At 39.8% G+C, this 14949-nt stretch overlaps 1 protein-coding gene across 7 annotated transcripts in view; it reads left to right on the forward strand.

Moving 5' to 3' along the window:
* engase (endo-beta-N-acetylglucosaminidase) overlaps nt 1-14713 on the forward strand; it is a 20590-nt gene extending 5877 nt beyond the window's left edge. For 5 of the 7 annotated variants that reach the window (XM_044182036.1, XM_044182035.1, XM_044182034.1 and 2 more), the window contains exons 4-14: nt 4075-4223; nt 4429-4583; nt 6485-6633; nt 6794-6965; nt 7061-7167; nt 7318-7468; nt 8642-8829; nt 8983-9125; nt 11558-11657; nt 11760-11871; nt 12847-14713. In XM_044182036.1, the coding sequence (XP_044037971.1) occupies nt 4075-4223; nt 4429-4583; nt 6485-6633; nt 6794-6965; nt 7061-7167; nt 7318-7468; nt 8642-8829; nt 8983-9125; nt 11558-11657; nt 11760-11871; nt 12847-13248 (1828 nt within the window). In that variant the 3' untranslated portion in view covers nt 13249-14713. Of the gene's footprint in view, nt 1-371; nt 534-4074; nt 4224-4428; nt 4584-6484; nt 6634-6793; nt 6966-7060; nt 7168-7317; nt 7469-8641; nt 8830-8982; nt 9126-11557; nt 11658-11759; nt 11872-12846 lie in introns of all 7 variants that reach the window. The other 2 variants (XM_044182029.1, XM_044182033.1) reach the window with 2 other exon arrangements.
* The last annotated feature ends 236 nt before the right edge of the window (nt 14714-14949 follow it).

A 14949-nucleotide genomic window follows, 5' to 3' on the forward strand; every position in this document is an offset into this window, starting at 1 on the left:
CAGAAAACAATCACTTTCTGACCTCACCCCTTTGGATTTGAACTCATTTTTTCCCTACATGTTAACCTATATGAGAGAGTGTTGTTCTTGGTTCTCTGATTATTGGAAAGTCTGATTGTTGTAAAGTTCTTGCCTGACTGAAACGCAGCTTCAGAAATGCTCCTGAGCTAGTTTATAACACCCATTTCAGGACCAATTACAGACTCCACATCAATTGTACCTCTTTGTGAAGGACAATTTCCCTGCTGTTGAAGTGAATACGTCACAATATCCCAATGGCTTGCTGAGAATGAATTTTTGAAGCTGCGTTTAAGTCAGGCAAGAACTTTACCAGGCACTAGAAATCTTCATTACTTTCAACCCATTTCCAGGACAAAGGTCATGGCACAGCAGTTCAGCCATGCAACAACTCAAATAGAAGAACCAATCACAGTTGAAGATGATGTCCTGACCTTTGAAGAAATCAAAGGCCATGTCACAGTTCAGTATGCCAGAGACTGGTGGCTTGGTATGGTGGTGTCTGTTGATCTCCAGTAGGTAGAATTAATGTCTTGCACCCAAAAGGGACCTTCCACATAATTTACTTTCCCAAGACATCCTGATCAATTCGTGGTTGATTTGGGCGATGTGTTCACATCAGTGAAGCCATACACAGCAACAGTCAGAACATAGTGTTTTAAGTCCAAATGAGATGAGCAAAGCATTATTAGCCCTTGACCGGTGGCTTCAAAATGAAAAGTAAAGATCTTCACACCTTCACACGACTTTGCACTACACATTTTTGCTGACTTGGGTTTTCTTATTATGTAATTTCATTTAAATGTTCTGTTTTTTAGTCGGGATGATAAACAAATGGGAAAACTGAAGTAATATTTGAGGTGAAACAGAAAATCATTAAGGATTCATGTGTTAGACTTACCTATACTCAGAGGTCTGCTGTTGCTTAACCAATAGCGGGCACAACATGAAAACTTCAGGAGATGTAAAGAAGTGTCTACCCTATAACATATAAAAAACATGTACACGTTTTTTGCAAATGACAAAAAAATCACCTAATTTGCATATTTATTTATTTTGGACCAAAAGTATTGAAATTGTGGATAACCTTGTTTGTAAGCTTTCCGATAATCAGAGAACCATACTGTTATGTTTATTTTTGAAGAAGATATCTGTGTCTTTAGGTGGGGTGGGAGTCTATTATGGGTCAACTTTGGTACACAAACAACTCACTCTCCATTGTACCAGACAACCAAAGATACTCTATAACAAAGATAACTCATTACAGGCAGCACCAATGGTATGAAATGGCTAGCTATGCTAGCTAACGCTGTCTGCTTATGGCTTATTAACTCCTTGATCATAACAGAATATAGTAACTTTCACCACTGCTCATTTTAGAAGAGCCACTGCAAGAAACCGTGTTCTTTGTTTAGATTATTAAACAAACAATGGATCGTAGATGTTTGTTTCTGGCTTCCAGCATTAGCTAGCGAGCCTTCATTTTCCCAGGATGATGCCCGGTGGGTGGAGAAGGGTCAAACTCCAGTCCTCCATCCTGAGGCCACTAGTTTTGTGAGCCAGTGGGGTTTGTGCATGCGTAGCATGAAGTAGGCTACGTAAACCTTTACTTATTTCACCTTAGCAGTCCACCAAAGTCTGTTTCTGAACAAATTTGAGACAAGAAATAAGCAATCCAGTTGCTAAAATTTCACTCATATTAGATCTACAATGCCTAATTTAAAAGTTTGTTCCGACTTTCGTAAGGCAAAGGCACTACTGCACTTCCGGTTTCCACTGCTTTTCTAGCCTGTTAGCTTACCACTATAATTTTCCACAGAGGTTAGCAAGTTAGCTAACATTAGCTTGCAGTTTACTGCAAATAGCCTGTGTTAGCTCATTAGCCGCCAGCGTCTAGCTTTCCAACAAAACTTGCAACGTGTGATTTAAAAAAAAAAAAGAGCAGTAGTGAATGTTACTATATTCTGTTATGATCAAAAGTTCTCTACTTCCACTTGTTCCACAATGTTGATTAAAAACGTTGCTGTCTGTTGACACTTTGATCCTTTGACTAGAGCTGAAAACTTAGGATCTAAACATTGAGAAACAAGGCAACTTTGCTTCTTCATGTTGAACCTTCCCCTTCTCCCTATGAGAAAGATGATTAGCCAAATTAAAAACTGATTGACCACTGGTTCAGGCTGCTTATCGGTGAAATTAGTTTTTGATTGGCAGAGGATTGTAAGCCTCTGATTGGCCAAATTAAAAAATGATTGGCAGTTACCCTGCTCATTCAAAGTCTCAAGTCTGCAGAGATACCCTACTCGATGGATGGGTCAAACAAACACAGGACTTTCACCCAGAAGACCACTGTTCGTGTCCCGTGTGAAAACAAAAGTCAACGTTGACTTAATTTAACTTTCGTACATACGTAACTTAAGTGATGTAACTAACGTACTTACCTACCGACCTGTTAAGAGGAGTGAGGAGTCAATAGCGGTATAAAACAGAGCAGTCAATAACATAGGTTTTTCAAAAATTGTGAAAAATTAGCTGAGAAACTATTATGTGAGATTAGCTGTGGACAGATACGCACACACACACCTACGACCAAAAGCATGAACGAGTGGATAATTATGGATTCGAAATTAGGGAGTGGACACTTAATGGTCCAATATATTTGGACGCCCAAAGACAATTCTCATATATGACCGTTGAACATGTCATTCCAAAACCATGTAACAGTCCACTTTTCTGGGAAGGCTTTTCACCTTTCAGACAGAAGAGCATTAGTGAGGTCCAACACTGCTGTTGGGTGATAAGGCCTGACTCACAGTCAGCGTTCCAGTTTATTTATTTTTATTTATTTATTTATTTAAAGAAAGGGGGGAACAATGCATATTAATGAACATTTACACAAATGTAAATATGCCAGATTATAGCCTAAGGCTAATTTCCATCTGCAGACCCCCTGGCAGGTTAACAGAAAGATAAGAACATACAGTACACTTCAGTTGGACAGAGACAGGAAAACAAGGTTTTATCGTGTTAGTACAACTACAAACATTCAACAGAAAACAAGTCGAAGGGTCACAGACAACAGTTAAGACACATATCTGTATTGCACAAGCCCTTCTACTGCAGTGTCCTATTGCACACACCCTTACATTGCACTGATCCTTATTGCACACACCCTCATATTGCACTGATCCCGATCCCTATTGCACACACTCTTGCATTGCACCGATCCCTATTGCATTTTGACTTGGAGATATAGTTAAGCGTATGTTGCACAGGAGTAAGTTTTAACATATTTGGGCTCACACAGTTCCTCCCAAAGGTGTTGGATGGGGTTGAGGTCAGGGCTCTGTGCAGGCCAGTCAAGTTCTTCCACACCAAACTGCAAAAACCATTCCTTTATGAACCTAACTTTGTGCACGGGGGCCATTGTCACTATCCAGCCAGAAGTATGTAAACAAGAGTGGCCACATACTTCTGGCCGTATAGTGTATCTGTTAAACAACAGTGCAAATTGGATCGCTTTGGAGCAATTTCGTATGTGATTGAAAGCAACTGAAAGTAAAACCATGTTGATGTTATACATACTGTTCCACTCCCATTTGTGGGAAAGTTCCATTCACAAACATGTTATCAAATGGTAAAAAGAAGACTTTCACACTGCGGTTGGAAATCAAACAGATAACAAAAAGATAACAAATCAGTGGTGGTATTAGAGGAACTGAAACAGTTATAAAATATTAATAGTGCAGCTGTCGACGACGTGTCACCAGAGCAGTGCTGTACTGTGATGGAGGGAGGGAACAAGAGGGAAGACATGAATACAGGCAGGGAATGAGATCTTCTTCTCTGTTGCAGCCTTCAGTTGTGGTTTAGGCTTTCATTTCACAGATGGATTCTTTGCTTCCCTGATTCTGCATTAAGATTTCTATAGTTTGGGTCCACAAGTCTCATTCATTTCTCATGGAGATGACTGTCTTTCTGCCATTTTGTTTATCTTGTACCTGCAGTCAAATCCATGTACCATAATGCCATGTCATGCTTTCTTCTGTTGTCAAGGTTTGTCCAGGGGACAAATGCAGAGGCTCCGTATGCCTTCTACCACTGGCAGTACATTGATATTTTCAACTACTTCACACACAACCTGGTGACTATTCCTCCTGCTGTGTGGACCAATGCTGCACATAAACATGGAGTCGTCGTTCTTGGTGAGGGAAAAGGCAAAATGTAACAGAACCAGGTCCAGTTTAGTAATCCTTTACTAATTAGTATTTTATATTTTAGATATTGAGTATTAAGATTTGAAACAGAATTTGTTTTAGAATTTGATGGCACAGCAATCTCAGTTCTGTCTTAATCAGGCTTCCTGTTTTCATGTCTGCCCTCTCCTGCTGTGATTGGCCCGCTTTCCAGGGACTTTCATCACAGAGTGGACTGACGGAGCCGCTATGTGCGAGGCCTTCCTGAAAGACGAGGAGTCGTACCGGGCAGTGGCTGATAAGCTAGTCAAGATCAGCCACTGTTATGGCTTTGATGGCTGGCTCATTAACATAGAGAACACCCTTAGTGTGAGTAAGACTTTTATAATGGCCATCGCCACATTGCTTAAATGTTTAGACAGTATAGTCTAAGCAAAGTGTTTCCATGAAGTAAGTCAAAACAATGAGATACTTAGTTATGATTTTGACTTTCTAAATTAAAATTATGAAATAGTAACTTAAAAATTTTATTTACAAAGTCAACATTTTTATTTACTTAAAGATCCAGTGTGTAACATTTAGTAGGTGCTATTGGCAGAAATGGAATATAATATTTTAGTGTGTTTTCATTAGTGTATAATCGCCTGAAAATAAGAAACATGTTTTCGTTACCTTAGAATAATCTACATAGGAAGCGGGTCCCCTTCCACGGAGGCCGCCGTGTTGTACCGCCATGTTTCTACAGTAGCTCAGAACGGACAAACCAAACACTGGCTCTAGATAACGTTCCTTGCGAGTTTTGCGGCCACCGTAGTTTCTCCTACACGCTTGAAAGGGGAGGGTGAGGCGAGCAGTATTCAAATGGTTGCAATCTGCAATTTCACTTCTAGATACCACTAAATCCTACACACTGGACCTTTTAAGTAATACATACAGTTTTAAGTAAAGATAATGAGATAATTAGTCTTGTCTTAGTATCTTGTATTTTGACTTACAATCTTATAATTTTGACTCAGTCGAATTTCAGAATTTTGACTTAGGGCATTAACATTTTACTTAATATCTTGTAATTCTGTCATAATTATAACTTACTGTCACATAATAATATTTACATTTTTGTCATACCTAACTTTTCATCCATTTTTTCTTTTCCAGGCAGAGAGGGACTTTCAAATTATTGTTTTGATTGTTAATTTCACTGTTAATCTGATTTCAAACTTCCTTCCCATTGCTTACACTTATGTGCTTAGACATTCTGCAGCCTTAGTGTGGCCATTATTTGGATGGCAGCCAATTTATAGCTCATTCATTTGTTGAGCACAGCTTGTAAATTCACGTATGTTTAGCTTTTTTGATGTTGTGCACTACAAAATCAAAACTGCTGAACATATTTTACAAATAAGAAAAAAAGGGCTATTGCACTTAGACATAGAGAATGAAAAAGTGCATTTGTACTTCTTGCTCTGTTGTTATTATTGGCTGTTAACTGTTGACGTGACAATCAAAAAATGAATAATAAGTGAGGAGATACACTTTTTTTTTAGTACACCACTACAATTTTCGTAAAACTATATATACTTGTAAAAAATATTCCCAGTAACCCCATTTTGAGATGTGCAATCAGACAACAGGTATGCACATCCCAGACCATTTATTTATAAATTTGTACAAATATTTGTGGTCCCCAGAGGATGAAAGCTACTGAATTTTGTGATCCTCTGACTTTTCATCTTGCACCATCATCAGGTCAAAGTTTATGACCAAATACCTGCAAAACTACTAACATTCCCATCAGCCTCAGCTGTACTTTGTTTTTATTGATGATTATCAAATGTTAGCATGCTAACTCTAAACTAAGATGGTGAACATGGTAAAAAGTACACCTGCTTAACACAGGTATGTTAGCATTGTCATTGTGAGCATGTTAGCATACAGTGCCTAAGTACAGACTCACAGAGCCGTTAGCATGGCTGTAGACTCTTGTTTAATTTTCCTGGTAGAAAGGGGCTTCCATGTGAAAGTAATTGTTTTAACTCCTATCAATGTTAATCTGATTCATAACTTCCTGCACTTGATAGAAATAAACAATGATAATGCTCAAAAATGTAATTCATATAAAGAAGATGTAACAGCACATTGTGGACATAAACTCAGTGTTTCACAGTTCACTCATGCAAACGTTTTTGTAGTGGCCTTCTCTCCAAGGTCTTGACCTTTACCTTGCTGACTGACGTATGTAATGCCCTGTATGCGCTGCCCTCTGCTTGCAGGAGGTTGCGGTGAAGAACACACCTTTGTTCCTGCGCTATCTGACAGACCAGATGCACGAGCGAGTGTCTGGCAGCTTGGTCCTGTGGTACGACAGTGTGATCGAGACCGGACAGCTACAATGGCAAAATGAACTCAACCAGTCCAACAGGTAGAGAAATTTCCTTTATGGTTTAAACATTTGGAATCAGTAACAGAATTCAATATTTATCAAAAATGTATCCATTTAGACAGCCAAGATGATTATAGCATTTTGTCAGTTCATTAACGACTTATCTATCCGACACTTTATCTCAATCTGTCCATAACAGGATGTTTTTCGATGCTTGTGATGGTTTCTTCACCAACTACAACTGGACAGAGCAGAACCTGGGGTGGATGAGGGACTACAGCGGGGTCCAAGGCCGCCAGGCTGACGTCTACATCGGGGTGGACGTGTTCGCCCGAGGCAAGGTGGTGGGAGGAATGTTCGAAACAAATAAGGTACACACTGTGGACAATGTGTGTGTTTATGAATAAGTGTTAATCATTATCAGATGAGATGACAGTATGCACCTTCACGTTTTGCTTGTCTACAGGCCCTGGAAATCATTCGGAAGCACAACTTCTCTGCAGCCATCTTTGCTCCAGGCTGGGTGTATGAGGCCCACAATGATAAGACCGAATTTCGCAAGAACCAGGACAAGTGAGATCAAGACATTATTAACACTGACATAAATACACACATTAACCATTAACAGAATGGAAAAAAAACATCAGTGCATGTTAGTTAGTGGAGGTAGATGAATAGATTGAGACAGAGATGTTTTTAAACAGAGCCCTGTCCTGACTGCAGGTTCTGGGCTCTTCTGTCAGACTACCTGTACATCCATCGGCCAGCCTCACCCCTGCCCTTCATCTCCTCCTTCTGCCAGGGCTTTGGGAAGGCTGTCTACTGGAGAGGACAGGTACTGAAGGGGGTGGATCTGCAGCCAGAGGCAGACGGTGTGGGTTTTATGATATATATACTGCATTAATCCAACTCTATTTCTTAGGAAAGTAGGAAATAAGGCAAAGGATTAATGAGCCCCAGCAATTCGACATCTCCTCCATAAACAGGCAGGATACCTGCTATAATAGACCAGTCTGAGGTGTGTAGTGGTGTGTGGTTATTCTGTAGCAGGGTGGTGTCATTTGCATGTGATTTAATGAAGGTAAACATAGATGACGATTGTGCGCTGCTGCCTTCAGATGGCTGCAGGTATTTAGTGAACTGAAGGAGAAACTTTTCTATAGTATAAAGCAGCTGTGTAGAACAGATACTGTTAGAATCACACATGTTAATTTATAGATCAGTGCAGACTGATATGTCAATGTTTCTACTTTAACCACATTAAACGTTAATTTTTTATGCCGATTTAAATGTGTCTACTGGTTACCTCCTGTTGGCTGGACAGCAAAATCCCACACAGACAGGCAAAGGGAATTTCAAAGTCAGGAAAATACCAAAACTGCTGGAGTGGTGCTTGCGCTGGTTGTTGCGTCGCCACGAATGACCTTAATTTACCTAGAATACACAGTAAATTAGTCCTACAGTCAGTATACAGCAGATTTTTCAGCTTTGTGCAAACAACGTACTTAAGGCCCATATACAGTGTGCGAGTGGGCTGTCTCAGATGAACGGTGACAAACGAAAGAGAAACGTGGTGAAATATTCGGCCATCAATCCTAGATCTGTGGTCCTAGATCGCACTGTGAGACAGATCTACTCATGTCTAATTTAGAGCTTTGGTTAAAATCTGACCAAAATTCTCACAATGTGACTACTGCTACAATCCATGTCTAAAAACAACCGGAATGCTATATTAAATGATGCAGAAAACACTGGCTGACACAAGATTGCCGGCACTATCTTTTGAATAACAAAATATAAAAAAGCAGTTTGGCCATGTATGTATTGTTAGAACTAATAAATCCAGGGCTATGGTCAAAGCTTGTTTTTTGTTTTGCCACATTTTTAAAACATGAGAGAGATGCAGATGGAGGACATGAGTTGATGACGTGTCTCTGCTAGGAAATATTCTTTTCTATTTTTATTGTAGCGCTACAATTCACAAATTTCATAAATTTAGCTTTGTTTGTTTGCTTGACGACTGCAGTCTTGTTTTGTGTGCGCGCAGTGTGAGGCGAAGAGGAACTGGTTCAACCTGACTGCCCAGGAGATCCAGCCCATGTACTACCATACGGAGCTGGAGGACCAGGGCTGGCTGAGGAGCCGCGGCTGCCCTGAGGACGCCTGGAATGGAGGCTGCTCACTGCTGCTGGATGGACTCATCCCCGCCACTCACACGTCTCCAGTTTGTGCCAAGTGTGTGTGTTTTCTGTTCACCCTTGCTCTATTTTCAAGTGGGAGAAGAAAATAGTGATCTTGCCACCACTACCTCCCCAAACACAGACACAAGTCTCACAGTTCATGCACAGTGAGCCTGTTGTTTCTTTGTGCCTGTTCTGTATCTCTTAGGATCTTCTCCCTCCATGTACCCCTGGCATCCAAGACTCTGGTGACCCTTATCTACAAGCCATCTACTGGGATCACAGTTTCCCTGGAGCTGAAGACAACAGACAACAGTCTTTGCACACACATGGACGTCCAGGATGTCAAACGTGAGTTTCTCACAATCCATCCATTATTCATACCCGATTATCTTTTGCAGGGTCGTTGCGGGGGACTGGAGCTTATCTCAGCTATAATAATTTTAGAATAATTACATGTGAGGCAAAAAAAGAACTAACTAAGAACAATAACTAACAATTAAGGTTTAAAAAAGACAAATTGTAGATAATAAGACGGTGTAGTCCCTCATTCGTCCAGGAGTGTTCCATCGTAGAAAAGGTTACGACTACGACTGAAACCTTTTCTACAATTGTAGATAATATAATGCGTTTATTTCATATTAGTGAATTTGACTATCATCCTTGGGTCTGTGAAGCACAAATGTAAACGTGATAAAACTGTGGTTACATGTACTCTCCTCATGGATTGACGCTCCTCTTGGATTCTGTAAACAGTCCAGCACCCTGTCAGTCAGTACTTGTCAACACTTTTTCTACTCTTCCTTACAGAGTTTCTAGTTCAGACCTATTCTTACTAGAACTTTTTTTTTTTTTTTTTTTTTTTTTTTTTTTACAATATTTAAGTCTGGGGACTTTTGAGGTCCTTGCAAAACCTTTGTCTTTGATTTTTATAAGCAGTTCATGATTGATTGGGAGTTGTTTTTAAAATCATTTGGTCTCATACAAGAAACACTCATAGGAACAGATTTGATGTGTGGCACATACGATGATTAGATTAGATAAGAGAACTCGTCACGTTCATCAATTTTCTCTTGTAGTTAGTAGAATAGGTACAAATGGAATTCAGGAGTGGTCTGGGGCAACGATCAATCTTACATTAAGGTTTTCTACGAGTGCTCCTATGAAATGCTCTTAATTTTTAAACACACATTTCCTAAAGCAGCACTTAAGAGCCAGTGCACACACATGCTGTTAAGAGCTTCGTAACATCGGCTTTCTGTGGTGCTGAAGAGAATTCTGAACACACTTTAAAGTCACTTGGCAGTCTGTAAATTGTGCTACTGTATATATTAAAAATACATTAATCCCAAAGCGTAAGTGTTGTAAATGACACAATAGAAACATTTTATACTTGGAGTCGTTCAGTCTAAAAAGGAAGCTTAATGTGCAGTAAACAGTCTTCGGTTTTCAGCTTGTTGCCTTTTTATGATTCATGTTACTGTGTGGAAGTCGGTTTAAGAAAATCAACTTTGATCGGTTTAACTGCTGCTTGAGTCAGACGTTACTCTGTAGTACAAATTTAACCTGAAATCAAGCTGTTACAGTTTCATAAGTTTCATGAATATGCACGTCATCAATTGTGAATGTCATTCTGTCATCAATTCTGTATTAGTCCCATAAACACAAATGGCAAACAACATACACACCCTAGAATAAAAAGCAAAGAGAAGATATGGAAACTAAAAACAGAACATCGGGAATGTGAGATTTCAGCCAGAAGAGATGAATGTGTTACGCTGTAGGTAAAGATCCTTTACACAGACACTGCCACAAATAAATAAATAAAAAGAAAAAAATCCAGTCGCCTACACCTTTCTCCATCAAAGTGCTACAATCATCACTGTGATTATTGCTGTCTGGAAAGTGGCAGCCTTACATGACAAGGAGAGGTTGGCAGATGTAAATCAGTCAGTGGATTATTGTTATTGTGTTCATATTACTGTCATTTTGTGCTGTCCAAATATTTGGACAAATTATATTTTGATGCTTTGGCAACATTGTTCTTGAAACTTTCATACCAATAAAGCCCTTTGAATTGAATTGAAAAATATAATTGGATAAACAACACAGGGTCAGTTTGGTACAAATCAACAATGTTCCCTCGACCATCTAAATCATGGACCACTTTGCATTATCAATAAGTTTTTGGCACCTAACTTCATGTCACAACCATCCCCACTTTGTTTCTGTCACAGTACAGGTCTGCAGTGGTGCTGCGTTGACAGCTGTATTCATATTTTCTCATTTTCAGGGATACTAATACAAATACTGACACTGAAAAATGTGTTGTGCATTTTTGTGAATGAAACATATCCACAAATGGAGCAGAATAGGTAGCAAGGGCCATTGTTTATGCTACCTACTTGTAAAGAGGTGGTATCCATCAGGCTGAAACGAGTTATTTACACAGAGTTTGAGCAGTTAAGAGAGTTTTCTGAATTTGACTTGGAACACTCGTACAAGAAAACACCACTGAAAACAGTAAGAGAAATTTAGGATAAAAAATTTCTCTCTTCTTGCATGAGGTCCAATGTATTTTTGGAATATCCCACCTTTTCAGCCTCAGGTATGTCATATGTTAGCTTCCAAGATTTGTTGATATTCGGTAGAATCCATTCTTCCTGGTACTAGCACCTCAATGCTTATCGGTTGTAAAGGTGTTCTTCAAATTTGTATCTTGATGACCTGGATTCAATGTTAACTCAGTTATTGCCAAGCATTAACCGTATGTGTTTCTGCAGTTACCAGTGTGTCTCCTGTGGTACTTGATGAGGGGCACCAGTTGGTGAGCCAGTTCTCTCAGCTGTGTGGCAACTTAAGTCCAGATGGTTGGAATGTCAGGTGAGGTACTCTAATGGGTAAGTAACAGCAGAGTTTATGGATTTCATTATAAAGTTGTCTAAATTCCTGGTCTTTGTGTTCCCTTCATGTCACTGTGTGCAGGTGTTCGCAGTTGGAGCTTAGTGGCTGTGCTCTTAGAGAAGTTAGTGTCAGCATCCAGCGGGATGGAGAGCCTCAGGACACACCTTTTAGCTGCAGGGTGGGAGAAATCATGGTGAGACAGTGGGAACCAGTTGTGTTCAATGTGTTCGCTCTGCTGTACGTTGTTAGAGACCCAGATAAAAGCTTGTTCACCTTTTGAACAACAAAAACACTTCTTCAGCTGTTCTAACTCCCACAACTTCCTGTGTTCATACACAATTTACTCCAACTGCTTTCAGTGTTTACACTTAAGCCAGCACTACAACTGACATTGTCTTTCAGTTTATTCACTTGAACTGGCACTAATTTATTACAGGATTACCACTTCAACTAACTCTTCCACCTCAATTTATCAACCAAACTTCAACTGAATTTTGAATTCCATTCAGTATTTGTATTTCTTAAACTACAACTTCAACTGTTTCAGTATGTCAGCTATTTCAAACTTCAGCTGACATTTTTCCATTCAGTGCTGACACTTCAAACCCTTTCAGGTCTCAGATCTTCACCTTTTGAACAACAAAAAAAAATATCCAGCTCTTCTAACTCCCACAACTTCCCCTGTTCATACACAATTTACTTCAACCTCTTTTCAGTGCTTATACTTCAGCTGTCACTTCAGCTGACATAATCGTTCAGTTTATTCACTTAAACTCCTAACCACTTCAACTAACACTTTAAGCTCAATTTATCACCTACACTTCAACTGACATTTCAACTCCTTTCAGCTCTTTGATTTCAACTGATACACCAACTTTACTCAGCACTTACACTTAAATTGACACTTAGGCTTTCTTCAGCACTTCCATTTTAATGGCTATTTCTTCTTTCAGTATTTGTATTTCACCTGCCACTTCAACTGCAACTATTTCAACTGTGCCCTTGCAGTTGAAATTTGCAGTTGAAACATTAACTGCAAATTTCAACTGCAAGGGCACTTCACAAAATGTAGCCATTTTGTAGTTGTAAATGTAATGCAACTTAAACATAAGTACGTGAGAATTCCTCCCTTTTTAATTGTTCTTGTCCCCCCTTCTCTCTCTGCAAGTTCTTGGATGTAGCCAGTCTGCAGGTTCCCCTTGAGCTGGTTCAGGGCTTGTGCATTTATGACGTGGTGTGGCTGCGTGGTGCCGGTACCTTGCCAGAGTCCACCTCTCCCCGCCTGCACCTCAACGCCACTCTGCGCTGGGACTACCCAACCAAGCTCGTACGTCACTTCAGGGTGTACTGGCGGCGGCTGAGAGGACCTGATCCCCGAATCCTCTCAGGTCAGCTGGTTCTGGTGGGCCGGGCATATTCGAATCTTTTTAGAGTAACGGAGCTGGCAGTGCCGGAACCCCCTGGCTTGCTGGAGCTGGTGGTGGAGCCAGTGATCAGGAAGGGCTTCCCGGTCCCAGAGAGCCACTGGGGAAGAAGAAGCCTCAGCTACACAGAGGACTTAACACAATGACTTAATAAATGTTATCAGGCTGCTTCTCCTTGACTCTTTAATAAATAGTGCTGCAATCACGGCTCTGATGTAAAATTCAACGTTCCCAAGTTGGAGCACTTCAGTAACCTACAATTTGTTTTTGGTTCAAAAGTGACAGTTGTACAGGCCCTAGTGACAGCTGTTGACTACTCTATATAACTGTCTACCCCTCACTGTCTGGTTGACTACTTTTATATCTAAATGTCACAAAATTTTGGATTCAGAGGGAGAAGGCAAAGTGGGGCTATTGACCATACATGATGAACATGATGCTAATCTGCTTGAATCATTCCATCTTGCTTTATTTCACTTACTTTAACCAATCCTAAGTTTTCTTTTTACAAAAAAATCGCAACTCAATGTCCACTTACTTGCTTTTTCTTGAGTTTTCCACCATATGACACAGTTTTCATCAGGGCTACAACAGCTACATTGCATGTCAAAAGATCCATCTCCATGACAACTGGGCAAAATCTGGGGCTGAAGAACTTGTGATATGGTTAAATTTAACTTAAAAGGAACAGTCAATAAGGGAAATACCCTTATTCACTTTCTTATCAAGAGTTACATGAGAAGACTGATACCACTCTCCTGTCTGTACAGTAAATACGAAGATACATCCAGCAGCTAGTTAGCTTAGCTTAACATAAAGACTGGAAACAGGGGAAACAGCTAGCTTGGCTCTGTCCAAAGGTAACAAAAAAACACCTTCCAGAAGCTCTAAAGCCCACTAACTAACATGTTATAGCTTGTTTGTACAAAAACCAAAAAGTGTAAAAATGCCAAGTTGTGGTTTTATGTGCTGAACTATTTCTTGGCTGGACGCAGTAATGTGGACGTGCCGTTTTTACATTCTTTTTGTACTGATTAAACAAATGAGATATAACGTTTTAAGGGAGCTTTAGACGTGCTGGTAGGCAGATTTTGTTACCTTTGGACAGCCAGGCTAGCTGTTTCCCCGTTTCCAGTATTCGTATTTCCCAAAATGTTGAACTATTCTATTATAATCCTATACTATTATAAGTTGTGATTTTTTTTTGTCCAAGCTATTATTTCTAACTAGCTTGTTGTATGTGCTTGAGCAAAATAACAAGCCTTTGGTCTCTGTGCTGCCAAAGACATCACTCCATGTTAGGGAATGTAACATTGTGAAAATGATCCAATTCTGCTTTTAAAGGATGAAATGTCCAGATATATTAATGCTAAACTAGTGATTATGTGGATTCGGTTTATTTCTTATGCAGTATTAACCTTTTTGAACCACAAATGTGCTTGATAAACTGTATGTTAGCGACAGACAGGTGACCTGTTAAAGGAAAAACCTAAATTAATGAGTGGAAAAACATTTAGAATGCAGATGCATCCACACAGGTGCACTGCATGGTACAATTAAGCAATTAACATCCAATCATGCTCTGTGGCATGTATAAAAATGCTGAGCAGGCCCAGTTGAGTCTGATTTTGTATCAAGATGGCAAGAGGAAAAGATCTAAGTGACTTCGAAAGAGGGTTCGTTGGGGCACACATGGCAGGAGCTTCAGTCACAAAGACTGCTCAACTGGCTAGTGTTTCAATAAGAACAGTGACTAAAGTGACATCATAGAGAGGGATATTATAGTAGGTTTGCAAAAACTCAACAGCAATGTCTCTTTCCAGAAATCATGACCCCGGTTACTCAAG

This window comes from Siniperca chuatsi, linkage group LG21, assembly GCF_020085105.1.
Source record: "Siniperca chuatsi isolate FFG_IHB_CAS linkage group LG21, ASM2008510v1, whole genome shotgun sequence".
In the NCBI taxonomy this organism is placed as follows: Eukaryota; Metazoa; Chordata; class Actinopteri; order Centrarchiformes; family Sinipercidae; genus Siniperca; species Siniperca chuatsi.